Source organism: Neopsephotus bourkii, unplaced genomic scaffold, assembly GCF_033783945.1.
Source record: "Neopsephotus bourkii isolate Nb327-2 ecotype Australia unplaced genomic scaffold, CSIRO-AGI_Nbou_v1 NB_275, whole genome shotgun sequence".
Lineage (NCBI taxonomy): Eukaryota > Metazoa > Chordata > Aves > Psittaciformes > Psittacidae > Neopsephotus > Neopsephotus bourkii.
Genome location: NW_026900784.1, coordinates 1,041,259 through 1,069,210, shown reverse-complemented (window position 1 = coordinate 1,069,210; position 27,952 = coordinate 1,041,259). Strand labels below are relative to the sequence as shown.

Below are 27,952 nucleotides of genomic sequence, written 5' to 3'. Positions count from 1 at the left end.
CCCCTGCCATGGACAGAATGGTTGGAACTTGGTGATCTTTAAGATCCCTTCCAACTCTAACCATCCTATGATCCTATGAGGGAATGGACCAGATGCCAGCAGTAGAGGTGTATTTCCCTTTAATGATCATAAAATAACATTTGCATGTATAGCAATAAAGGGTACCAGAGTGCCTGGTTCTGCTACCCAATTCTGAAGCAAGGCTCTAGGACAGCTGGTGAGTTTTGCTTCAGATTAATATATGTATTATAAAGACAGCTCTGCTGATGCTTTCAGGTAGGGCTAGCTTTAATGATCTGCTGGAAAATAATCAGGCCATTTGGAAAAAAATGGTTTGTCAGGTGGCTGAAGAGCTCTGAAGAAGTTGATGACCACAGGTAGTGCTGAGTTTTGATCCATTGTCTGAACTATACTGTGTAATTTTGGCTGTCTCTGATTCAGTCTACATCTAGCTAAGTTCATGGTGTTTGACTGGATTCATAAACATTATGTTATTTGTTTTGAAATGAAAACTGTCCATGTGCTATACTGTACACACTCAAAAGTTGCTTGTGTGGAAGCATGATGGTATGAGATCTGGACTTTCAAATTTGTCAGGTTTGGGACTATGGCAGTATTTTTTTTTAAAGAACATATTTTTTGTAGTCAGCTAGCACATGGGTACACTTCATATAGGATTTATATATAGTGCTATATATTTTGTGCCTTTCCAATGACCTATCATAAACAAGAAATGCATTGGCCCAAGTAGGTTTTGGTTGGCTGTTTTTTTTGGGGGGTGGAGAGCCCTTGAGACATATTTCCTCTAAAAGTGAAATATGTAGATGGCATCTGATGAAATCAATATTGCTATTCCTGCCAACTTCTTTTTTCATTCTGCAAGCCCAATAATAACTCCCTGAGGACTGGTGTGCTTTGTATGTTTTAATTAAAGTTAATTTCATCTTGAGCTGGATTTATTGCTGAACAACTAATTCCTTAACACTGGCTGGAGACCTTGGCGTTAAAAAAAAATCTATGCTGCCTTCATGCATTCCAGAACTGGTGCCCAGTGTTTTGGAAGGCATGATGCCAAAACCTTATACATGATCTCTTTTTTTCTTAGCTTTTCATGGAGGAACCCCAGCTGTGTCTTCTCAAGGATTATAGTTGCAGGGGTTTTTTTTCAGGTTCTGACCATAAATGTAGACATAAATACACCCTGAGCAGACTAACTGGAGCTAATAATTTTATTAAGGGGTAGAGCTGTCTTGTAAATATATATCTGGTATACAAATAACATGTGTAGATGAAACTGAGTAAGAACATTTGGAAATGAAGCCAAAAAAATCTCCTAAAGAATGCATTGGAGAATCCACATAGTTCATAAATGATTTTTGGAAGAGAGTGTCCAGCTGAGCTTTGTTATGGTTCTCCCATACAATGAATAATGATGTAAGCTGATTATGAAATGTAACATGTTAGTAAGTAAATTAGGCAAATGTTTCATATTTATACAACTTTGCAGCAGAGAAAGGCACTGATGCTGCTGTACATGAAATATTTAATTACTGATGTCTATTAAACTTCTTACAAGTTACACATGTGCTAATACAGATGTGTCTGACAGATTACTACAAATGTGAATTCAGCTTCTGAATGACCTCTGAATCCTTTGGAGCCTAATGTCCAGGTACACTCGTGTTAGTATGACCAGACAAACTGTGCAGATGTCCAATCCCTGTGCAGGGGCATGCCTGAGCACCATGGACAGAGACTGACAAAGCCAGGAAAGGCTTCTTTCCTGAAGGAAAAAGAAATTACTTCACCTGTAGTCTTTCAGGTCAGAGAGATCAGGAAAACTCTTAATACTGAGATCCTTGGCCACCAATTTGTCAAAATGGATGCCCTTTTCATGGATTTTAAAAGTCCAGGTTGTATTGAGTAAGGCCTGTCATCAGTCATGACTGGGCTTTGCTTCTCCACATTGTCAATGCTTCACAAAAAAGCTACCTCTTAATTACCTGTTTGCCAGAATCTTATAGGTTTCATTCTGTTTATTCTTACTGAGATGCAGAGGAATTTCTCAATAATCTACTCTGAAATATCTCTTTATTTTTATTTTGGAGATGACCAGATTCTTCAGGTATTATGGCTGAACAGTGTAGAATAGTTCATAAAATTATCTATATAATAGTTTATAAAATATTTGTGGTGCTCAAATATTGTGTCAAATTCATTCCAAAGAGGTTTGAACATTTAATGTTTGATTGCCTGTCAAGAATCATGGTTTTTGCAGAAATTCCATTAAAAAAAAAAATATAGTAGGGTTTAGTTTTTGGTTTTGGGTTGTTTTTTGTTTGGTTTTTTTTGTTTTGTTTTGTATGTTTGTTTTTTATTTTTCTTTTTTTTTTGTCTTTTTGTTTGTATCCAAGCTTTTTGATGTACAAAAGGGTCAAGCTATCTCGAACAGAGAATTCACATATGGGTCATGCACTCCACTTGTTTCTTCTAGCATAATACTTGCATATCCTTTCTTTTGAACATCCAGATGCAATGTCAGGACCTGGAGATCTGCAAAGTGGCAGAATAGAGAGTCGTTTCTCAAACATACCTTCTGTATAATGGTCAGATGGTATACTGGGAGAGTGCCCTTTCAGATACTGTGAAATACTGTGAATTCAGGTATCATGACTAATCCAGATGTCAAAGAACCTTCCAGAACTGCAGGTTTTTATGGGAAAGTTGTCATGAAATATATATATTATTTTTTTTTTTCTCTGGTGTTTTGTTTCTTCAGTAAGAGTTAGCTACCATGGACCTATAAATTAAAGCTGGTGATATGAATCACTGGGTGTCTGATTTGTTGGTTCTCCAAGAAAGATTGATAGGAGACTCATTAAATATGTGTTAATTCTACATTTTTAGGTATCTACAGGAAATACCTTTCTTACTACATAATACAGCTTTGCAACTGAAGGAGGAAATTGCCTTTTTTAAGCGCTGGAGTGGCCACAACTGCAGATAGCATTTCGAGTGGGATAAGATATACTAGTGCCACTTTGGGTTCCCTGTACCTGAGGCATGACTATATTGTTATAGTCACATTTAAGAATAAAAATTTACAATAAAAAAAAAAAAGTAATTTGAATATATATACTACTAGGAAAACTTTCAGATTTATAGTTTTTTCATAATAAATAGTGAATGATGCAAATTTTGAAATTCCTCAGATTAATTATAGACTTACTAATTTTCCTGCTTCTTCACTTGTATTTCTGGTTTGCGTGTCTTATTTCCAAAAGACATGGTATAGCTTTCCTCAGGTCATATGTATGTACCATGATTGTTTTTCCAGATGCAGAAAGCTGTTAGGTGACCATACTCTGGTGGTTCATAGGTAATTCTATGGAAAATATTTTTTATTGCTGTAGTTATGATGCTAGCTTAATGAGCAGGAGCTATCAACTTAAACTGAGACCTTTCTCTTGTGGTAGGATGTGACCTTGTTTCTATTTGTATCAAGCTTGTTATTTTATGGTTATCTGCATTTGGCATTTACCGACAGTAGTGCAACATCTCTTGCTTTTCAGTGTGGTATGCCAGAGGATTATTATGCATCTTGTGGTAGTCAGAGAGCACAGTTTTCAATGGCAGTCACTCAGCATTATCTTATGATAAGGAGCTAGTTAAAACAAAGAACCACAATATAATTATACTGTATCTGAACTTACTGGTTATTTTTTGTTTGCATTTCTTTCCATGGAATCTGTATGCTTGTTTGCAAACCTTAATGTCACTGCCATAGAGGCTTCTCCATATTACCAGTGAAGATTAGGTGGGATCCTTATTTTATGACCTATTTCTTTGAGTATTATTACTTTTGGGAATGAAAAAAAAATCTAAAATAATGTTTCTTGTCTTTTGGCTAGTTCTTGAGCATATGGAATGCATTGTAACAAAGTCTAATAAAAAAATAATGAAATATGCTACCAATAATATCTTTAAAGGTATTTGAACTTTTTGAACATTATATGCCTAATCAGAAAGCCTGAAGTCTTTGCTAATTCTGTTTTATAATGCCTTTCTGATCTTGCACACTATTGACATGCTTCAGTAATGGGAGCATAAAGCTAATAGGACTGATAATGAACTGCCCAGCCCAGCAAACCCCCCGCATCGAACAGGAACTTTGCTTTACTCACAGACTTGCTGATGAGGAATAGCTTATTTACAGCAGAAAATCTAACCATAAATCTGGCCCTTGTTTTTTTCAGGTCTGCAATATCTGTGTGAGTGGTATTCTAACATTGAATTAATTTCAAAGTTTTATTTGGTAGGTTTTTTTTTTTTGTTCATTATTATATTAATTATATTACAATGGAAGAGCATTTCAACGTTGAACAAGCTTTAAAAATCTTTCTCCTTTTTTCTATATTTTTAACTCCACGCTCACTTTTGACTGGGTAGTGTCATGCAGTTCTCTCCTGTGCTGTTTTCGTTCTCCTCAGGCAGACCGTTCTGTGTTGCGTTTGGGTCAGAATCATCTTTTACATCTATTGATCATGCGAACATGGATGTAGAACTATAATTTCAAAGATCTTTCTGGTTCATGATAATGGTGTGCTAAAAGAAGAAAGCAGAAGTGATGATTGGTATATATGCTAATTGAAAGGCAAAAGAGCAGAGAAGTCCATTTCTGTTTAAAAGACATCAAATTTTTAAAACAGACATGTTTAAATATATCTCCTCTACAAGTCACAACTGATAGTGCTACGTTGCTGAGCACAATGTTGATGAAGAGGATCTGTGTAAGATCCACCTCAGCAAAATCTTCACTGTGATTTTTTTCTGAGAACAGGTGAACTGCTTGGCCTTGTCTGCTTCACAGGGAACTTGATACTTCTGGCCTCTTGGCATTTTATTGCCTTCCGCTGCCACGTGCTCTTTGTTACAGACTCAAACGACAATTCAAGAAGAGAGCTCTTGAATTAAAGTATTCAGAATTGCCACTTAAGGCATCTAAGCAAAGATACTCTTTGCACTCTCCATATTATTAAAACCTCATGCACCAATATTTCGGGTAAAAAATACTTTCTGGAGCAGTCAGGAAAGTTTGGTGAGAACAGTTCATCCCATACATTTAATTTTCTTTAAATATTTCAGATGTACGCAGAAAGCATCTTTGTTTCATTTACCTGAAGCACCTCTGCCGCAGACCATGGATAGTCATTCTCCCAATACACATGCTATCTTGAACAGGTCACTCAGGTCAACCAGGGTTGACCTCAGGCACCTTAACACAAGCCAATTCTGTCTTCCTTACTGCACAACAGGGTATTCAGCAGGACTTGTGGAGCAACTCTGCTGGGCAATACTTCCTCCTCTTATCTTCTAGGAGTAAAACTGTGAAAGGGCAGTGGAACCTGCTGGTCAGAAGCATACGTTATTCCTTCTGCTGGCTTGCAAGAATGCAGGGCAAACTTGCTTGCTATTTTAGGTACCTAAACATGAACAAAAACCAAAGCTGTTGCTTTGCAGGAATGTCTCTGTTAAAAGTTGATTTCTTAGCATATTCTGAGAATTTCTAAAGAGAAGATTGGTGCTGTCCTCCTGTCCTTTATAGCTGAGCAATGAAGGTAGCTAATGAGGTTGTAAAGTTAAATCCTAACCAATTCAGCTCATTCTCCATCTCAACATGAAAGTCAAATACATTCCATTTCTGGACCGAGAACTTTATGTAATGAAAAAAAATGTTAACATCTAAAGGAATAAAAAAAACCAGGCGCCTAAAGACAATGAACCCTGGAATATTATTTTGTTTAAGAAGAAATCAGACTGAAGGGGCTGCATCCAAACCAAAATTACAGGTTTTGAACTGTTTGTAAGAAAAAAACATCTGACTGCCTGAAGCCCTGGCAGTCTCAAACACATGTTTGTGAGGGTGGGGGTGAAATGGCGCTGCCTCCTCTGGCGAGGACTGGCTGTTAAAAAAGCACTGATGGAGACAGCCTGGACCCACGGTAGCTGGTGCCATAGGTTGTATCTATGACCCATTTGTTTCTGCTGATGACCAAAACTCAGGAGAAAGTGTGAGGATTTTGATGACAGACAGTAGATGAAAAATCTTCCACAGTTCTTCCTGATCCTAATTGGCTGACTTATGGTTTAGGTTTTTCTAAATGAAGGTGTGCTTTTTTCCCTGCTCTTAATAAAATTGTAGATATTTCCTCATTAAAAAAAAAAAAAAGATTGAATGCAGAACAGTTTTATCTTCATATACTGAAGTAATTCCATTTAACTTTCTGTAGGGCTGGCCTTTGCTATTCTGTCTTCAGTCCATCCAGTTTTTGGTTTATATGGCTCTTTCTTCCCTGTCATTATATATGCCATATTTGGAATGGGACGTCATGTTGCAACAGGTAAGTGTCTATTTGTTAATAACATTTTCAGAAATAAGAAATTGAAAAGTGAACATTTTTTGTTGTTGTTGTTATAAGATCAGTGGAAGGGAAATTATTGAAGACTAAACAGAAATAAGATTTTTTTCACTACTTTTAAAACTTTTTTTCCAGCTTAAGTACTTCAAAGAGCCTCATTAAGAATATATAGCAGTTATTCCTACCATTATAATTTAATATTGCATTGACACTTCCTTTGTAAATGTAGTTTATTAAGGGCTTTTATATTTTAATTCTGCTTTAGAAATCTGCTTTAGGCTAAGATTTTAACAAAGGGCTCAGCCAACAAGCTATGTGCAAGCAGGAATGAAAATGTCCCAACTGCTTCTTAAACCGCAGAAAACACACATTACTTCTCACCTGTCTAAAACACAAACCTTTAATTTTTCACAAAAGAAGCTTTCTGTGCCTATTGCCTGCTATTGTGTTAAAGCTAGAGATCCTTCCAGTGAGTTCAATACAACCCCTCTCCACTTGCAGAGTAATTGGGTAGGCAGCAAAAGTAGCTACAAGAATCAAATGACTGATTTCCTAATAGGCTGGCAAATGTTCTGATTCTGACTCCAAGAAACTAAATTATAGATGGAAGTGGTGTGCAGAAGTGCACTTGGTGGTCTCTGAAGTTTGCAGGAAGGATAAGACAGGCCCATAATAACACAGAGCAGGACTGAGTAAAGAGAAGCAGCCTCTGGTTATCAGAAGATTTAAGCAGAAGGAAGTATGTTTTCCCTGCACAGGAGAAAAGCTCCTGAAAAGAAAAAGTTAGTTCTGGGTAATCACTTGCAAAATGAAATGCAGAATCTGATTGCTTGAGTGTAGATACTTCTGTTTATGTAGTCATTTAGTAAGAAGTTAACTACATATTTTGAGCACCTTTTTTGTTCAAAAACCCCAGTTAATTTAAAATATTATTAATATTTTAAAAAGAGTTTACATATAATTTTTAAAAAATTTAAATGTTTTAAAATGTCAAAAAATGCTGAACAGCTATAAATTTTCTTAGAGCAACAGGAAAGATGAAAGTTTGTTTTCCCTAGAGGCACAGAAAGTATTTGAATCTTTTAACGGCTGAGAAGGATCCGTGGATGCTGTTAGTGACCTGATGTTGTAATGAGTTTTGAGATGTATTCAGCTCATGTGAAAAGAAGAAGCATTAAAAAAAGTGAAAATTTAGAATTTGGAAAATAATTTTGACTCTTGAGTAGATATTTATTAGTATACTTATTAAAACATAAATCTGTATTAAAAAGCTGTTTCAAAACTGAATAATTTACAGTGTATTTTCAGCAGTTTATAAGTGTAAGATTATTAGGAAGACAAGAATCCATCATATGATCATATGTAAGAAAACAGATAAGTATCTGGCTGACAAATTCTAGTAATGTAACTAGATGATAAAATGGGTAAGTAAAGGTGTTAAGTGTGATGCTTTATCCTTGGAAGGGAATACAATTCAGAGAATTATTTACTGAGTCCCATAGCTCCATGGTTGTGGATTCCTACAGTCCTTGGCGTGGAAACCTGTTCCTTCCACACGTCTGCTCCAGAATTTAATCTTAAGAGAAAGAAAAGGCAACAAGGCAGTTCTCCTGCAGTCATGAAGAATTTTTTTATTTAATAAATGTATGAGACATGCTGTTCCTTTCTGTAGAAATGTCTCATGTACTTGTCCTACGGACCTTGCTTAAGGCATTCTGATGTGCAGACTGAACTGGAACTATACTGCCTGCCTCACATCCTCAAATGCTCTGTAATTCCTCATGTATGTTGGTGACACAGATCAGTGCTTTTCATATGTAAAGAGGTTATGAAATTGCCCTGTGTTAGCTAAGTCAGCCATCTTTATGTGAAATGGAAAACTAAACAATGTCCCAGTTCTGTCAACTTTTAGTCACTTGAAATGTCTCTTCTGTGAGAAAGTTGATCTACTTTAAAAAATTTCTCAACTGAACATCTAACATCTGACCTACCCCTTTTGCTTGGCTGTTTGTGGCAGAATTGATCCTGGAGCATCCTCTGCAACAGCTTTATCTGTCATAATATCACATATAGGTCTTTGATTTCAGGTAGAATTATATGTAAACTGTTTTTAAATCCAATTTTATGTAAACTGGGTTTTGTCTGTTTTATTTGGGGTTTGGTTTGGTTTGGCTTTTTTTGTTTGTTTGTTTTTAAGTAAAAATGAGAAAATGGGTTTGAAAGAAAAAAGAAAGAATAATCTGAAAAGTAAAATACCTACAACAATACTGAGTGTTTTATGGAAAAAAAAAAAAGCCTAAAGGAACTGTCACAGGGAAGAATTTGGCACTTGTAGAGTGGAAAGTTTAGCTAAGTGAGGTGAGAAAAAGCCATGAAATGAAGGTCAAACATATGCAGGTAGTATAGAAGGATTAAAAAATGAATTTGAAGAATGCCATGGAAAGGATAATCAAACTGGAAGTTAAATGTTCTTTCAGTACATCAAAACAAGGACTCTGTCAAGGGAACTAGTGGGACACCTTTCTGACAAAGGTATAAGAAGGACATTCTGTGACAAGATCACAGCATTGTCAAGTTAACAGTGTAATTGCTCTGTCCGAAGGGCTCTGGAGGGAATCCTGGGAACTGCAGCCCTGTCTATAATTAAAATTAGAATACTGAAATATAATCAGAGTTTGATGAAGAGGAGTTAATATGACTCCTGTAAAGGAAAATCCTACCTCACTAACCTCCTCAAGTACTGTACGAGTGTCAATAAGTACCTGGAAAAAGGAAACTTTGAATATAAAATATCAGAATGGTCAAACAGCTACTGATAAGGTTCCACATCAAAGGTTACTAAAGAAATTAAGGTGCCCTCGTGATTAAAAAAAGTTCTTTTATTGATTATTATCAGGTTAAAGGATAAGAATTAATAGGTGGGTCTCAGTGGTTCAGTGTGAAGGTGTCCTTGATAGGCTCCTGAGTTCACACTGGGACATTTACTCTATGAAGGCCAAGATGAAGGTAGAACTGTGTTCACCATGTCCTGCAACAGTAGTAACAAGGAGGGCTCAATGAAACTGGTGGGAGATCACTTTAAAAGACTTTTAAAGTATAGATTAAAGGAAATACTGCAACAGACTGAACTTACGGAGCCGGCTCCCAGAGGACATTGTAGAGGCAAAAAATGCAAGCAGTTTCAAACAGAGCTTTGACAATTGATGAATGCTAGTCCATAAACAAAATCTAAAAGGGCCAGAAAAGGATGTACTTCCATAACATAACAGCTATGGATACTGAAGTATTATGAGAGGAATGGCCTGAAGAAAATGGCCAGGCTTGTGTGTTTTCCTTGGTTAACACTCTTGATTGCCACAGCTGGAAGCAGAGTACTGGAGAAGATGGACCATTGGACTGAGATAGGAGGGTATTTCTTATGCTCTTAGAGCTCTGCAGAAATGCAGTGTGCCTTTTAATATTAACTTATCATCCTTATTTATCTGTGTGTTATTAAACTTGCTTTATCTTTTTCAGTAAATGAATGTTTCTTTCATAATCTGTCTCCATCTGTTAGAGTGCTAGGTACTATAAATATATAGGTACTATATATTTATAGAGTGCTATATATGATAGGTATATATAGGCAACTGTATATAAAATATATAAATTATAAAATATAAATATATTATAAATATAAAAATATTATAATATAAATAGAAATATATTATAAATATTATAAATATATAAAATTATAAATAAATGTAAATAAATTATGAAATATAAATATGTATAAATCATAAAATATATAATTTATAGGTACTATATACTATAAAGGGCTAGGTACTATATATATAGTGTGTGTGTGATTAATTGCCCTAGAAATACAGATGGTGAACATTTGGGATTCTCAGAAAAAAATGCTGTTTCATCACATCTAGGGTGAATTAAATGCATTTTTGATAACTTGAAATCATTGTGAATTGTTTTCAAAACTCTTTTGATAACGTGTCTAAATGAATGTACTTACAAAAGAATTTGCATTTAATTTGTCATACAAATGATATTTTGCGTGAAGAAATGTGTGTTACGTGAAAAGATTACCTTAAAAATTGTTCTTATCATGACAGGAAGGCACAAAATGACACTGTCACTCATAATGGCCAAGTTTTGAAAAAGAGACCATAAGTGATGAGTATGGACAGATACAGAACTACTAGTGACTAATGTGTGGCTTTTTTTATAGGAACTTTTGCTTTAACTTCCTTAATATCTGCCAATGCTGTTGAGCGTCTTGTTCCTTCAGCCAGTGATAATTTCACTACAAACAATAATTCAGGAGCTTTGGGCCTATCAGAGTTCGAAATGCAGAGGATTGGTGTTGCAGCAGCAGTTTCATTTCTAGGAGGAATCATCCAGGTTTGTGGTGAACACATTTTTATACACTGCATTTGTGACAACTATGACTTTTGTAATACTTTTCAGCACTTCTTTGAGAAAAAGAGAACATTGGTTCTGGTCCAATGTTAATGAATGATGAAATTAATGCGTTTTGCTACTCCTTTGTTGAGATGTAGTGATTGTATGTATACATGTTCATTGGGTATTGCAATATGAAGTAAAACCACAGTCAGCTCTAATACAGTATTCAGTTGCTGTTGGTGTTCCCTTTCCTTTTCCTTCAGAAACAAAACATGAATCAGCTCCTGGTAAGCACTGACATATTCCTGAGGATTTCTGTTGCTCTTTGCTGGAAGAAAAATCCTATGCAGTAATCAATAATTAAAACCAGTAGGGAAAACATCTTTAAAATCTTTTAGAGCTCTCACACACATCATTAAAACAAAATAAATTAGTAAAACAGATGTCTTCAAATGATTCTCCAAAGTTTATTTAAATGATCAGAGGTCTTATAAATTTCTTGTCTTTTTCTGTTCTGATCACAAGCTCTGAGTTCCTTTATCCATTGCTAGTTGCTTAGGTCTTCAAAAAAGACCTCCCTCTTTCCTCATTAATATTAAAATGGAAGTAATGTTCTATCATTTGACATTGAACACACCTTCTGGGTACCTGGCCTTCTGAAAGAAACATAAACCCCTGTGTTTGATGCTTTGGATATCTATACCATGCAGAATATGAGTGACAGAGCTCGGAATGGCATCTCCAGTGGCCTGCATGCTTGGTGGGAACAGGGTCATATGCTTATGTTAGTCAGTAGGATACATCAAGAAGCAAGTTCATTTCTGTTGCTTTATTTTTTTTCATTCATTTATTGGTTATGGAGTTATGACTTGGAGTAGCAGCATGAGCAAAACCTTATGGATGACATACAGGCTAGAGCTGATGCTGATTGTACCTGGCTGCTGCATGTGCTGTCCTGTTGCACTGATGTGCGCAACACGACACTGCATCATGTGCAGGGTGCTTGTATCAGTAGAGTTCTTTGAGCATCCATGGAGTTCTTCATATGGGAGCACTGCACTCAGAGCCTGACAATCTCCTGTGTTGCCTCCAGAGAGGCCAAAATCCCTCAAGTGGCAAGCTGGTACCTGCGTCTGATCTGACATCAAAAGACAATGCAGAATTATTTTACTTAGCTGCTGCTCAATCCCATTAGGTGTGTAAATCCTCTAGGCCTATTACTCTTTAGTTCTGAAAAGTTCTGCTTTATCGTGTGCCTTTGACTGCACCAGCTGGTTTATCTCAGCCTATGTCCTATTTAAGCCTGATTGGAATAAGAACTAAAAAATCCCCTGCCTGCATCTTCAAAGCAGGTCTGATAGGGAACTGTGCCGTGTGCCTGGGCTCTTCTCCCAGGTCAGTAATGTTACTTACATTAGAGTCATACTAAAACAGCTGGTGCTTGTAGTGCTGCCATTAGTGTTTTATGCAAATCTAGTGGTTAGAGACCAGATTAAAAGACTTATTTCCTAGAGTAGTACCTTGTAGCTACAGATATGTGATATGCAAGTGATAGTCTGGACCAAGGGTGTGATTAAACTTTGCCATCATCCTAGGTGCTGTGAAGTGTGGGAATCCATGTTTCTCATCATGATTCCAGACTCCTGACTAACAGGTGCTGCAATTCCTAGATAAGGTGACAGGGCACATCTTGCTGTTAATGAAGAGCTAAATCAGTGTGCTGCTTCTAGTTATCAGATTAAATTAGAAATTAAGGGATAGCTTGAAATAGATGTGGTATTCTGTGACAAGAAGAATATAGTGATGCATGTTGAGGCAACAGTTTTCCATTGAAGACATCCTGAAATACAAAAAGAAGTGGAATTGTCAGTGGAGGTGGGATGGTATTTCTCTGGAAAGACTGTATATTCATTCTGAAAAAGTTAAAATGCAGTGCTCTAATTAGCCACTAATTATACAGAAACAGCTGATTCTATGACTGTCCTATTGAGCAGCTTCCATACAAAGGATGAAATGTCCCTCTCTAAAGCAGGTGGTTCCTTCTTAGAAACAGTAGATAAAGACCTGAACCTCTTTGGCCAGAAAAGCAATTTGATGCTATTTTTCCTGTAGCCTGGCTAAGTATTCCAATTAGCATTAAAAAAAGAACAAAACATACAAACTAGTGAGTCATGGAGGAAAGGCAAATGGAAGAAGTGTGGTTTTGAGATGAACTGCTGTTGGCTGCTTTGCGTTCTATGAAGACTAGAAGTGTGTATCTGTGTGTGAGGCAAGCTCTGAGCATGCTTTGTGAATCTCAGTGCCATCTAGACTTGAAATATATTAGAACTGTTTTCTGATCATCAAGTAAGAACAGGTGGAGCTTCTGAGATTTTAAATATGTGGCTTAGTTGTTTAATTATTTTTTCAGGTAATAAGTTTCAGATTCCTTAACTGTTTTTTATATCTAATATTTGAGGCAGTATTGATAAAAGAAGGAAGATATTTGGTTATCTTAACAGGCATTCTAATGAAGATAATATAGTATTAAAATAGAAATTAAGTAAACACAAAATAAAAACGGTAATTATAAAAAGAAAAAATATAATGCATTCACAGAGACTATTTCATTTTTAAAGGCAGAATGGAAGGTATAATGCAGACTTTTTTCATGTTGTGTAACTGCTACTTTATAAAGAGGGTGATGGAAAATGAAACAAATTAATGAAATTATTCCCTGGTATTAAATACCTCAGAATTATTGATGGGGAGATGAAATGATACAGTATATCAGATGCCAATGGAAGAATTTTGTAATTAGAATTGGATGATGCCTTTATAGCAGAAAAAATCCTCAAAAAATAAGCTTTTGGGTAAGTTATTTTTTCTTATTAGTATATTATCTGTTAAAAAATGCTTGCATAATTGTATGTGTCTATTAAAACCTCAAAATACTAAACTAAAATTCAATATTTAATTTGCTGAATAAACAGAAGAAAGCTGCTTGCATTTCAGAGTGAGGAAAAAAAAATAGGCTTTATCTTAGAAACAAGCATTATTCTCCTAAGAGCTGCAGTGATACATACTTCAGTTGTGCTACACTTCTGTAAGTTCTGGTTATTGCATTCCAACAATTAGTTTTTTAAAGACTTAAAGATAATTATTTGCTGATTTACAGTATTGGAAATAAAAAATGTGTCTGGTTATCAGGAGAACAAATTTACATGGTCTATTTTCAGCTTGCTTAATAACGAAGCAGCACATTTGAATATGAAGTGTGCTTTTGTAAGGCTAATGGTATTGTCCAAAGCTTTTTTTCCCTGTGGGAAAAATTATGCTGCATTATTCTATGTTACACATAGTTTTTCATTAGGTGCAAATATGAGTCTTTATTATACAGTGATAATCAGGAAAAGAGCTCATTTTTCTTTCAGTGGAAGTAACTTCTTGCAGGCTTATATTCTGTATGTTGAAAAATACAACCAGGCTGAATGGGAGTCTTGGTTCTCACAATTATGGCACATCATAGAATCAGAGAATCATAGAATTGTTTAGGTCGGAAAAGACCCTTGAGATGCTGCATGTTAGTCCAGAAAGACCACGGAAAGAAGTCTTTTTCAGATCCCGGGGTGAGGAAAGCTCATGCCAAACACCATCAGAAGCTATTAGACACTCTCAAGTCACCCAGAGTGAACTTAAGAGCTGCAATTCAAAAGACCAAAAGCTATCAATTATAATGTCTATTGAGACAGGTTTAAAATCGATGACTTGGTCAAGCTGAACTGTGTCTGACTGTTTTCTCCATATGGTTTGTAGATGCCTTCACTTTTGCAGCTTCTGATTCTGAGATAACCAATGCAACATACTAAATGAGAAGCTCACAGCCTGTACTGTTTCCCTTGAAGAGATATTCCCCATGGCTGACCTTGCCTTCTTGGCCCATGCAGCAAAAAATCAGAAAGAGTACCACCAGGTTTTATTCAGTTTAACAGGGGAAAAAGCCACACCTTCTACGATGTGGAGTTCTGAGGGGTTTAAGTTTCATTTGCCAAAACTGAATTCATGCAGCAGGTAACATGACATCAGCCTTTCAATTACTGCGGACAGAAAGTCTGACATTAGTGATTCCAGAGAGCTGTTAAGTGATAAAAATTTTTTACTGACCATAAAGTTAGATTGACTACACAGCAAGAGTGGAATTTTAACAATAATAAACTGAGTGTGTTGTCATGGTAAGAAAGTATTGAAAGTGGACAAGAACCAAAAGGGCTTGGATTAATGAACATAGAGGGCTTTGCTTTTTGCTATTACTCATTTCTTTTCTTTTCTCCTGGCTCCATCCCCATTCTTTTCTTCTACTTGTCAGAGTAAAATTATGGACCAGTAAAGACAGCTGCAAGAAAAGATTCTTTTATATTATCTTTCTTCCATTCAAAACTATAGTTTTCTTTTTTATCTTTTTTTTTCTTCTTCTAAATGCTACCTCTTCTGTCTAATCACTTGGTTTTATAACTTGCTTCCAAGATCTTTTCTCTTTTACAGTGCATTAAATCAAGACTGCTTTCCTTTACTTTCTCCTGAGTTTTTGTTGGTTTTTTTCCTTTTCTCTGACAGCTCCTGATGTCATTCACATGAAGTTAATTGAAAATGTATGCCTGGTGAAAGCAAAATTCATCTCGAGCCTTTTACGTGGTGTGATGTACTGAAGCTGCACAAAGGATCTAGAGCCTTGTGTCTTTCAAAACATTTTTGTTACTGTGATTGTTCTCTCTCTGAAATATTCCTTCATCCCCTAGGAACTAAATTTTGAAGAATGAAAAATTCTGAAGACAAGCCTAAAATACATGAAAATTTTCTTCCTTTTACATTTTAAGAAAAGCCCAGTGTTAGTACAAATAATGAAAACAGAAACATATTTACCTTTGGCATTTTTTTGTATTTTATTTTTTGCTGTTCTGACATTTTGCTATCAGTTTTCCCTGTAGTCTGTCTGCATCAAAAGGAAGAAAAATCATACAATGTATAAGAATGTAAGATGGGAAAGCTGCAAAAACAACCACAGTAAAGATAAAGTAGATTATTAGAAATTTCTTCAAAAATGCTGACCTTTCTACATTTTGATTATTGCTTGGTGGGTGGAAGTTTTTATGGCATTATGCAATGTGACGCAATTATACACTGTCAGCTGAGCTTAGTTTAAAATGATGTTTATCCAAGAAGCAGTGACAGCCTAGCTGTATGCCTGTTGCCCAGCATGGAGGGTGAACTGGAGAGTTCATAGAATCATAGGTTAGGGTTGGAAAGGACCTTAAGATCATCAAGTTCCAGCCCCCATGCTATAGGCAGGGACACCTCACACTAAACCATGTCAGCCAAGGCTCTGTCCAACCCGGCCCTGAACAACACCAGGGTTGGAGCATTCACAACTTCCTTGGGCAAACCATTCCAGTGCCTCACCATACTCACAGTAAAGAACTTCTTCCTTACATCCAATCTAAACTTCCTCTGTTTAACTCCTAACCTGTTACCCCTTGTCCTATCATTACAGTCCCTAATGAAGAGCTTTTCCCCAGCATCCCTATAGGACCCCTTCAGATACTGGAAGGCTGCTATGAGGTCTCCTTGCAGCCTTCTCTTCTCCAGGCTGAACAGTCCCAACTTTCTCAGCCTATCTTCATATGGGAGGTGCTTCAGTCCCTTGATCATCCTCATGGCCCTCCTCTGGACTTGTTCCAACAGATCCATGTCCTTTTTATGTTGAGGACACCAGAACTGCACACAATACTTGAAGTGAGGTCTCACAGGAGCAGAATAAAGGGGCAGGATCACCTCCTTTGACCTGCTGATCACACTCCTTTTGATGCAGCCCAGGATACGGTTGGCTTTCTGGGCTGCAAGCGCACACTGCTGGCTCATGTTCATTTTCTCATCGACCAGCACCCCCAAGTCCTTCTCCGCAGGGCTGCTCTGAATCTCTTTTCTGCCCAGCCTGTAGCTGTGCCTGGGATTGCTCCGACCCAGGTGTAGGGCCTTGCAGTTGTCATGGTTAAACTTCATGAGGTTGGCAACAGCCCACCTCACAAGTGTGTCAAGGTCCCTCTGGATGGCATTCCTTCCCTCCAGCGTATCAACCGAACCACACAGCTTGGTGTCATTGGAGTTGATCTGGGTCTATATAAAGGTAAAAAAATTTAACAGTAACTGTCAAGAAAACTCACATGCGACAAGATTTGGGAGGCTTGTTTCAATACAACTTTTTGTCTTGTCTTGATCTAAGCAGTTTCTGTACATTACTTGCATTGCAAAGACAGCAGAAGTTTCCCATACCAACTTATGCTGAAAATTATACTCTCCTTGAATATTTTCTGTTCTGGTTACTTCATTGTTAGGTCTTCATCATGGAAGATATATAGATGCATGCTTTATTTAGCTACAATGTAAATAAAAAGTCGGATGCACAATCTGATGAAATATTGCCTTTGTTTCTGGAAGTTCTGAGCTACCTTCTGCAGTAAGAGATGGAGGACCGAGTGTAGGCTGCTGCTTGTTTAGCTGAGTGGCTACAGAAATTGGCTACCTCAAAGCATACTTATAGTAAAAACAGTGGTTATAAGCAAACAATTAATAGTGTGTTTGGAATGTGACCTTTTAGTTCCTACCTGTGAAGCATCCCCTTAAAATGCTGAAGATTTAAAGTAAAAAAAATTACGTAAAGAAAAATAAATGAGAGCAATGCTGAAGTTGCCAAGTTCCACAACCATGGCACCTTTTCCCTGTGCTTCACTGCAATAACTTTCTCTGAAAGTTAATATTAGCCAATATTTCTCTGTGATATTATGTAGTTCATGGAATAGTCTCTGTGGTTTGGATTCCACAGTTAAATAGAAATCCATCTCTCTGGAAAGTAAGCTATTACACAATCAGAAATTTCACATCCGTACAATACAAACTGATCTTAGAAAACAAAAAAAATTCACTAGGGAAGGAAGAATTTAATTCTCATTGAACTTTGATACTGTGAACAATGTTTTAAATACATGAATAAGCACACTGTTAGAACAAACAGCTAAATAAAATGTCTGAAGTTAGTAATTATCAGTTTTAGGCCTGACTAACTAAATTACCACTCACTGAGGGTATAACAGTAATTACCATTACTTGAATGGCAATCAATGTTCTGACGGTTCACAGTACAGAGCCATTCACACACTGTTAGTGGGAAACAGAAAAAAATATCTCAGATTTAATGTCTCAAATGGAAGAGAAAATTGCTCACTAGAGGTTTTTGTGGTAAATTAAAAGTCACTCTGCTATTTTTGTTTCTTTTGTGCTGTTGTACGCATAGCTCACTACATACAGGTGAAATTTATGGTGAAAAATAAATAGTGCTCAGGCATAGAAAATGACAACATTTGAGAATTATTCTTTTAGCTTCATAACAAAATGAAATAAAGAAAAGGGGACCATGATATATATCAAAAGGATGATATTTAGTATAGTAAGCACAACATAAGCCTTTTAGAAAGTATTGTAACAAAAACTCTTTCCCAAGAGCATGTACCTTTTCAGGCCGAAGAATAGCAAATGCAGAAGACTATAAAAATAAGAAACTGTTTTTATCCTATGAATGTGTAGAATTCAGCTGTAAGGGGAGATATTTTAAATGTAACTTAATATAGAGAAGATAAGGGTTAAATGTTACCTAAACCACAGTAGCATCTGTAAGTATGTAACAACTTTGACAAAGAAGTAAGAGCTGTCAAATCTTATTCTTCAGAGGAAAAGAGCAATTGCAGTCTAGGATAAGGCGAGAAAACACAGCAGGATGCAATACTTTGGGTATTTGTCCTATATTTCTATGAAGTATTTGCAACAGTAGATTCAGATGTAGTTCAGATTCTTGAATTAGAGAGGAATATTATTCTTTCATTATAGGCATGTGCTCTAAAATAACTTCTGTAAAAGTTGCAACAAAGTTGAAATAATCTTCAAAAAGCAGAGCCAAAATCTACTCTTTTTTTTCCTAGCAGAGAAATGCAATTCATATGTGTGATTGTGTTTATGAAATGGGATGTTGAATTTTTTTCCTGTTTTAAATTTTCTGGTTATATACAGATAGTTTACTTTAAAGTACTTCAGATATTTCTTAAACACGTAGGAAATAGATTTTAATGGTCTTTAAAGTAGTTTACTCTTACTGTAATTTTATAAAGTTTGTTCAAACAGAACACTTAAATATATAAACATCTCTGTTTCTCTGTAAAGACAGTAAGTATTTTTATATCCTCCACATCAGAAGTAACTTCTGTCACTCCCTGAATACCTGCAAAACCAGAAACCTCAGCATATGAAGCTGATGCAGCTAGAGGTAGTGGACTGCCAGTACTTGATTGTTTTTGTATTATCATATTGCAACATGATAGTGCCAAGTATTACAGTATATAGAACCATGCATGCAGGGTCAGTGGGATATCAGGAGGTTAAGAGTTTGCTGGAGGAGCAAAGCTATTGTGTGACTTGGGAAGGGAAAACTGATGATGCAGCAGCCTGTGGTAGGGCAGAGCTCCAGGGGATGATGGAGCTCTAATCATGTGAATCATCTCTCCATAGTTTTAGCACCTAATAAATTTGGTAGCAGTTGAAATTACTAATATTGGAAATCCTGGTATCAACCTATTGTTGGTTGTTAAGCTGGACCAAGATATGGCCCATTGCCTACTCGGGCAGAATAGCAGTGGAATGGGAAAGAGTCTTAGCACCATCAACTTTTGAGTTGTCAGTGTATTGAGTTGATTTTTTATAGTATTTATTGGGCTCGCATGGACAGAATACTAAGTTTCTCTGAGTCTGCTTTTGTTACTAATCTAGTATTAGAGTGATGTAACATAAGGCAGGTAAACGTACAGAACTTCAGTGGGTTCTATTTTCAGCTATAGTTGTCCTTCAAAGGACTTTTGTTTTTTTTTCTTTATCTCATTTATCTTAAAGTTTGTTAAAAGGAGCCTGGCCCTTTGTCCTATCACCAGGAAGCTGTTTGTTATTATAATTGCTGATGCTCATGCCTTTGCCTTTTAGGTAGTGATGTTTATGCTGCAGCTGGGGAGTGCCACATTCTTATTAACAGAACCAGTGATAAGTGCAATGACAACAGGAGCGGCTACACATGTTGTGACTTCACAAGTGAAGTATCTGCTGGGAATGAAAATGCCATATATATCGGGACCACTGGGATTTTTTCATGTGAGTCCAGTAAAATAAATGGTTATTCCATTAGCTAGCATTTTCTTAACCATGCTGTTTGGCTATATATAAGAAATTTGTTATGTGTGCTTGTGAATGAACAGAAGATGCAATACCGAAACATTCATCTTGCTAGGTCTGTTTGTAAGAACTTGTTAGGAAAACTTGATAAAGAATTAGCACGAATGTGTCTTATTTTGAAAGGATACAGAAATGAATCTAAAATATGTGTATTACAGCATCAAGAACATTTACTATCCTGAGCAATTACGCTCTTGTACAGGGAGGTTTAACTCTTTCTGTATTAATATGTGGGAGGGATGTTCAAATGCCATTCTAAACGTATTTTCTTCATATTTTACTGAATGAAATCTAACCATCATTGTGGCAAAATGAAAATAACCTGTGATTTGTAGATCTCCTATGCAAAAATTGCCCTAGATATGTTGCTTGTTGCATTATTACATTATATTACTTTGCCATGAGCACTTCAAGGGTACAGCTTTAATGTAATTTTCAGAAAATGCATACAGCCTTCCATACAGTATCATGGTTACTCCCTTTGGAAAGTAGATATTGTTGGCTGAAGCCTTAAAGGATAAAGTTATAAAATCCTATTGCATAAAAGATATGAGAACATACTCTTTATGGTAACTCATTCCAGCAAACCTAAAGTTTGGAAGCTGTGACCGTAATCATCTTTTGGCTGAAGCATTATTAGAATTACAATGATATCTGTCAAAATGATATTTTGATCATAATAGAAATTTCTTTCTTTGTTGTGGTGGTATTTACATTGCACTGACAACAATAAATGGATTACCAGATGAAATGAGGCTTAATCTGGTTAACCACTAAATTAGGACCCCTTATTTAAAAGCACTGACTTTATTTTCTTGCACTATTCTGCTTTTTTTTTTTTTCCTGTTATTTTCGGAAATTTGTTAATGTTAATTCTGTGAGAAGAAGGTGTTGCTTTCTTTGAATGTTATTTCATAATACTTTATAAATTTGATAACAATTTGTATGGACATGAAGCATGAAGTTATGCATAACTTCATATGGATAATCCATTGGTAAGTTTTTTACGAACTGTAGTTTGTAAAACTAGTGTTTTACTAGGAACTGTAGTGATAGGACAAGGGGTAATAGGTTCAAACTGAAACAGGGGAAGTTTAGGTTGGATATAAGGAAGAAATTCTTTCCTGTGAGGGTGGTGAGGCACTGGAATGGGTTGCCCAGGGAGGTTGTGAATGCTCCATCCCTGGCAGCGTTCAAGGCCAGGTTGGACGAAGCCCTGGGTGGCATGGTTTAGTGTGAGGTGTCCCTGCCCACATCAGGGGGATGGAACTAGGTGATCTTAAGGTCCTTTCCAACCCTAACTATTCTATGATTCTACAGGACCAATTTATTGTGCTAAACACAAGTAATTTATTTTGTAGACATAAAACTAAAAGTGTCAGACATTTTTATGAGTAGTCAGCCTGTGAGACTATTGCAAATGATTCATCATATATTAAAATATTTTGTAATTCTTTAAAAACCTTTTCATAAATACTTCTTGATATAACATTTGACTAGCCTCTTTTTCATGGTGTTTCCATGGAGACTATACTTACATATAGGAATATTATCATCTTTTAGAGATGACTGGTGTTAAGTGCCACAGCCCAGACACAATCAAAATATACATTATGATCAGTAATAAAGAACAGCAATCATATGAAGAAATAGTTCCATGTTGGTGTGCTGATCATATCATAAATGAGGTCATTCAAATGCTTTGAAAGAAATATATTCCCTTACCCCCTGTATTTTTTAAAATATCTGAAACAAGTTCTTTGCCCTTCACTTCACTTCTCAAATCAAACCAACCCCTTTGAACATTTTCCAAAGAAAAATTGTCCTGATTTTTTTAAGGTTATGGATTGCTCTGTAGAGTTATGTGGAAACAGATGAATAAACAGAAAACCTCCTGTACTACTTAAAAGAATAATAAAAGTGTCTTCATATTTAGAAGAGAAAATTTTACCTGAGAAGTCTTTTTAAAGTTTCTGGTATGTTCAGAGTTTGGGCTGCTTTGAGAAGGTCTAGTACCCAAGTTGGAAGCACCAATTTGAATGTTAACAATTTCCTTTTTTCACTAGTAGTAGTTTTATAGGAAAATTATACTAATTAGATATCTCTTAATGTGTACATTTAACTAAAGAGGGAAAGGCAAATTTGGCATGTCTCTCTGGTCACGTTTTTTAATCCAAATTCGTGAAACCCAAAGACTGGTATTTTTGCTTACTTTTGTTTATAATTTCTTCACTCCAAAACACCTCCCACTCACAAAGCCAGTTGCTTCACCTCAGGCAGAACTTGGGCTGGCAAAGCAGGAATAAGAATGTTTAATAAAGTGTGATAGGAGAGTTGAAAGCGAAGCTAGCCCGTGAAACCAATTCTTTATAGCAAGTGAGATCATTATGAAATATGTAAAAATGAACTTTGCATGTGGAGAAAAATTCTACTACACTGGCATTGAGCCCATGGGATTTTTGTGCTTACACACTGTTTATGTCATTTATTAAATTTCATTTTCCCGTACGTGGTTTGTAACACTGCAACTGAGCTGCACATTGTGTCATCAATTGGTATTTTGCAAATGGGAAAGGCAAGGTGAAGAAGAAAAATGGTGAGAGAAGGCTACACGTGAGATCTGATTTTTACAAGAGACAAGAAAAGTGTTATCAAGTTCTACGTAGTATCTGAAAACAGAAAAACATATCTATATTTGCCCATTATCCATGTGTAGATTTATTTATCCTTCCACAGATTTCTGAGAAAATGAAGAACTCCAAAATGAAATGCAATGTGACAAACTTACTTTGCAAAACGGTCTTTTGTGGCTGTGTTGCAAGTTTGTTGCAAAATCCCTGTGGTTGTGCTGCCTTCATGTTCCCACTATCCATCCTTTTTCTCCCCTCTTTTTTTCCCCCTATTAGCCTCTTATGCAGGTCGCAGTAGATGCTTGTACTTTTTTCCCCACAGTGTGTTGTATTTGTCTAAAAAATATCAGAATGAATCATTTCTGAAAATAAAATGTTGTTTAGTCTTAAACTGTATTAAGTTTTTTAACTAATATATTTCTTTAATTCTTTTGTCTGCTTCAGCCTCTATGCTCATTTTAGAATGAGTCTTTCAGGTTTTCATTATTACATTTAAAAAGAAAAAAATCTTGGCTTTTCTTTAATACACCAGAATATACATCCTTTCTAGAATAGAAACCATTACAGTGTCCATTATTACCATATGAAAGCATGTGAAAATATAATGGAGCTCAAAGCCGGAGAACATGGACATTCAGTGTCTGTATATATATTTGTGCAAAGAATATTGTTTTTTTCACTTATGTGCAAATTGCATCGATTGCCAAAAAAGTTCACTGATCCCTCTTCGGATTGACGCATTTCCCTTAAAAATCTTTACACAAAACTAACCAAAAAAAGTAAAAATCTAAAGGCAAACAGCTGAATATATTATTGCTATATCTTTTAATTTTGTTATTTACATAATGACACTAACAAATTGCTTCTTACACTATAATATCAAACTAAATTCTACTACATAATTTCTAAATTAGTAAGTGCATCATCAAATGATCTAAAATAGTGAATTTGTAATGTTGTGATGAAAACATTTCTAAATATTTCTTTTGAATCAGATAGCGGTTATATTACAAGCTTGAACCCTAGGTGCTTACATTTAGGATTTACATTTTCACCTCAAAAGAGTACAGTAAATGTCTGGATAGCGTAATAAATGAACTGTGTAGTACAGAGAGACGGCTATAGTATATGTTATAATATAATATATTGTGTTAATAGCCACAGTGTCTCTTTTTCTGAAGAGCCTGTGAATGGTTTGTAAAATGCCTTTGTTGGTCATAATGACATGAAATGGGTGTTTTTAAATTTTCAAGGAAAATGGGAACAGACTAGTCAGTGGAAGCTCTTTAGTCTGATGCAGTAATTGATTTAATATTTATGTATTGCTGCCAGAACTGTTTCAGTGTACTACAAACACTTTGGAGATAGGGCTGGTGGTACAACTGTGAAAAAACGCAGTATGTCTGAAAAAGCTGTGACAAAGGTTTACAAGATTTGGCTATATGTTTTAAAATTGAAATGGAAGTTCCTTTTCTAAACAATTTGTAAAGACAGACAGAAATGCTAAAAGCTTGTGCATATTTCTTTGTAATCCTTTGTTAAAACTGTATTTATTCACACAATCTTGTGTCTCACTTTGTCTAGGAAAATGAAATTAAATTCCATAAACATATATAGCTAATGCTGACTCTTCAATAGACACTGTTCATTTCAGAGCAAGCCCACATCTCTTTGACTTAGATACTTAGGATTTAATCCATTTCCTTCCTTTTCTTACCACTTCACTTTAGATCTAGTTTAGCTTTTGGTGAGTTTGTGGGCACAGTTTGCAATATAGTTTTCTAAATTGCCTCCTTTTGTCCTAATTCATCACAGCTTCTGCTTGGGCCCTGAACCAAGTCCTGTGCTCTCATGAAAATTCATTCTTGGAAGTTATGGGTACAGAGTTTAGTCTCAAGCCACTCAAAACACATTCCACATATAGTCTGATTACAGTGGGGCAATATGTGGTTAAAAACCATGGGTTGATTACCATTCTTCACAGTTACAACATATATAGATCATATTATTTAACAAGTTGATTTTAAAATGTACTCTGGGCTTCCAAGAAACATTTGTGCTGGGTTAGACAGTGCATCCTTAAAAAAGGTCCAAGGGCTGAATTTTAAAGGACTTGACTCCATTTTTCCTCTTTATGAGGAAAACAACATATTGTCTCTTTTACTGCAACTATCGTTAGGTTTTAAAATACTTTTTCCCTTAAGATCATGAAAATAAAATGTATGAGAGAAGAAAAATCAGGAATTTATTCCAATCTACTCATTCTTCAAAATCAGCATCAGCTCTTCAAGGAGTGACAGAAAAGTAGAAAAAAATTTATCATCATGTTGATCGCCTTTTGCTAGAACAGGGCTCTTTCCTAAGAATATTATTTCTAGTACCTTTTCCTTTCCAATATAAATATGTGTATTTAAACTCCAAACTGTCAAAACTTGTTAGCATTATACATGTTTTTGAGAATAGGTTCTCTGGAGCAGAAAAATATTAATCTTTATTTTGATAAGACTACAAGTGTCACTTTTCATTTATTTTAGTGGCATCTTAGTATTTGCCAGAGAAAACACATTTTTGAATGTCATTATTTCAACCTCAGTTGATAGATTTTGTTATCCTTAATGTTGTTGTTTAAAAAGAAGTTACTTGTGATGCAGTCTAAATCTACATCCTAGATTTTAACTTCTGTTCACTCTATGTTTATATTTCACAATAGGTCCCAGAGTATAAATGCAGAATTCAGGAGTCTGAGACTACTTATTTTTTACCCCTGCAACTTTAATAAACTTGTGTATTATATAAGCATATATATATATATATACACACATATATATATTTCATGCCTCTCTGTTCCTGCAGGCAATAGGCTTTTATTCATGAGGCCTGAAAATAACTAGTGATAGGAATCTGATCATTTCTTGATTTACTGGGACAGAAGTTCCATATAAATTTTTTTACCCTTTCTAACCATAGAAGTAAACTTGTAAGTTTTTTCATTACTTTTTGTAAATCTGTTAACGCACTGATTTATGCCTCATTTCCTGGATTCCCAAATTCAGTGTAGAAATGAAATTACAGTTCACTGTCATCTGTGCTGGTGAGAAGGCAACAGCATTCTTCTGAGTCTGTTACAACATTGCATTCATCATCAGAGATCCTTGTCACTCATCATCACTGATCATTCGTCCTGGTTTCAGCTGGGATGGAGTTAATTTTCTTCCTAGTAGCTGGTGCAGTGCTGTGTTTTGGCTTCAGTCTGAGAATAATGCTGATAACGCACTGATGTTTTAGTTGTCGCTAAGTAGCACTCACCCTGATCAAGGACTTTTCAGTCTCTCATGCTCTGGTGGTGAGGAGGGACACAAGAAGCTGGGAAGGAGCAGAGAGAGGACACATGACCCAAACTAGCCAAACAGGTATTCCATACCACAGCATGCCGTGCCCAGTATACAAACTGGGGGGAGTAGGCCAGGAGGTGCCAATTGCTGCTCAGGAATGGGCTGGAGTCGGTCAGTGAGTGGTGAGCAATTGTATTGTACAACATGTATGCTTTTTAAGTTTTATTCCTCTCTTTTTCTTGTTATTGTTACATTATATCTTACTTTGTTTCAATTATTAAACTTCTGTTATCTCAACCCACAGGTCTTGCCTGCTTCTGAATATCTTTCCCATCCCACAAGGGCATGGATGGGGGTGCAGTGAGCAAGCAACTGCATGGTACTTACTTCTTGACGGGGGTTAAACCATAATTCTATTCCTGTTCCATATTTCCATTCCACATGTTCCTTATATTCAGCACCACATTTCCTTTATTCATCATAGACCCAACTATATTTTTCTGGTGATGTTTTACACCATGTTGCAGCACACTTTGAGAAGCTGAAGTCCTGTTTGCAGCTCTGTAGGTCTGATCCAGTTTCTTCTTTCTTTTTTAACACTGCAGTCATTCTCTCATGTGCAGTGATATAGTCGTACACCAACAACCCAGAACACATTGCAGCAGGACTTTAAACCTTATGGTCCATCATGCTGTACCGCTTTGCACCCTTGCACCAGCAGTTCTTGGACCTTGCCATGCAGTTTCCCCTGGAAAGCACCTGCCACTGGCTTGTGAATTATCACTTTGTCCCCTACCCTCTTTCTGCTTCTTCATTTGCAGCTTTTAATTATAGGCCAAGGAGAGACACAGGGCTTAGTAGATAACATCAGTTATTTAAATAACCAATAACATGCATACACAAGTCTGACAGCTAATTAATGCATGTGGCATCTGGACCTGATCAAAGCCTGCTCCATGGAGTACTGTTTGTGTGATGGTCAAGAGAAAGCAACAAGGAGAGTTTACCCTACTGAAGCTATACAGTTACTCTGGAAAAATAAACCTTTGTGCATGGAAGCTTCTCTCAATGTTTTTGTGCAATACTCATCTCACTGAATTTAATGAGACTGAATAAGAAAAGGATACATATCATATTTACTGTAATTATCTTGCTTGCCTCTATCAATAGAGATTTGTAAATGCCTATACACAAATATTTGCTGCATCTTTTGAGATCTCAGAAGTCCATAGTAATAATATTTGGTGATTTTCTTCCTTGCAAAATCTTATTTGTAGGCCAATTTGTCAGATGACTCAGCTCCTGCCGTACCGATTCAGCTCTCACAGAGTATTTAAGATGTCTGAAGTTGTGTAGAATATGCCCTAGCATGTGACCCCAAATCATCTATTTTTTTTATATGTGATTGTTATTTGCCATTCACTGTAGATTTATGCCTACATATTTGAGAATATCAGATCAGTTCAGTTGGAAGCTCTACTTCTCTCCTTGCTGAGCATTGCAGTGCTTGTTCTTGTTAAAGAACTGAATGAGAAATTTCAGAAAAACATTAAAGTTGTTCTTCCCATCGACCTCCTTTTGGTAAGTGCAGAATCAAATATCAGGCTTTTTTGTTTACAAAGATTTCAGTGGTTCAGCTAATCTGCTGAACTTTACCGTGTTGTCTACAGCTATCCACAGTCATGCCTACAATTTATTAAATGGACAGCTAGTTTTCATGGCTGTATGTTAAATGTAAGAGCAGGGAACAGTCTGGCTATAAAATTAAGACAGAAGTGACATACGTTCCCAATTTATATAATATTTTTCATTTGTTTATTACTTGTTACATAATCATAAGAACATGAAGCCTAGAAAATTAAAGCATAAG

The 27,952-nt window shown here is 36.0% G+C and overlaps 1 protein-coding gene across 2 annotated transcripts in view; it reads left to right on the top strand.

The window, feature by feature from the left end:
* Nucleotides 1-27,952, top strand: part of SLC26A7 (solute carrier family 26 member 7) — a 65,760-nt gene that overhangs the window by 6,248 nt on the left and 31,560 nt on the right. For both annotated transcript variants that reach the window (XM_061346770.1, XM_061346769.1), the window contains exons 2-5: nt 6,291-6,401; nt 10,645-10,817; nt 19,875-20,039; nt 27,511-27,663. In XM_061346770.1, coding sequence (XP_061202754.1) covers nt 6,291-6,401; nt 10,645-10,817; nt 19,875-20,039; nt 27,511-27,663 — 602 coding nt within the window. The remainder of the gene's footprint in view (nt 1-6,290; nt 6,402-10,644; nt 10,818-19,874; nt 20,040-27,510; nt 27,664-27,952) is intronic.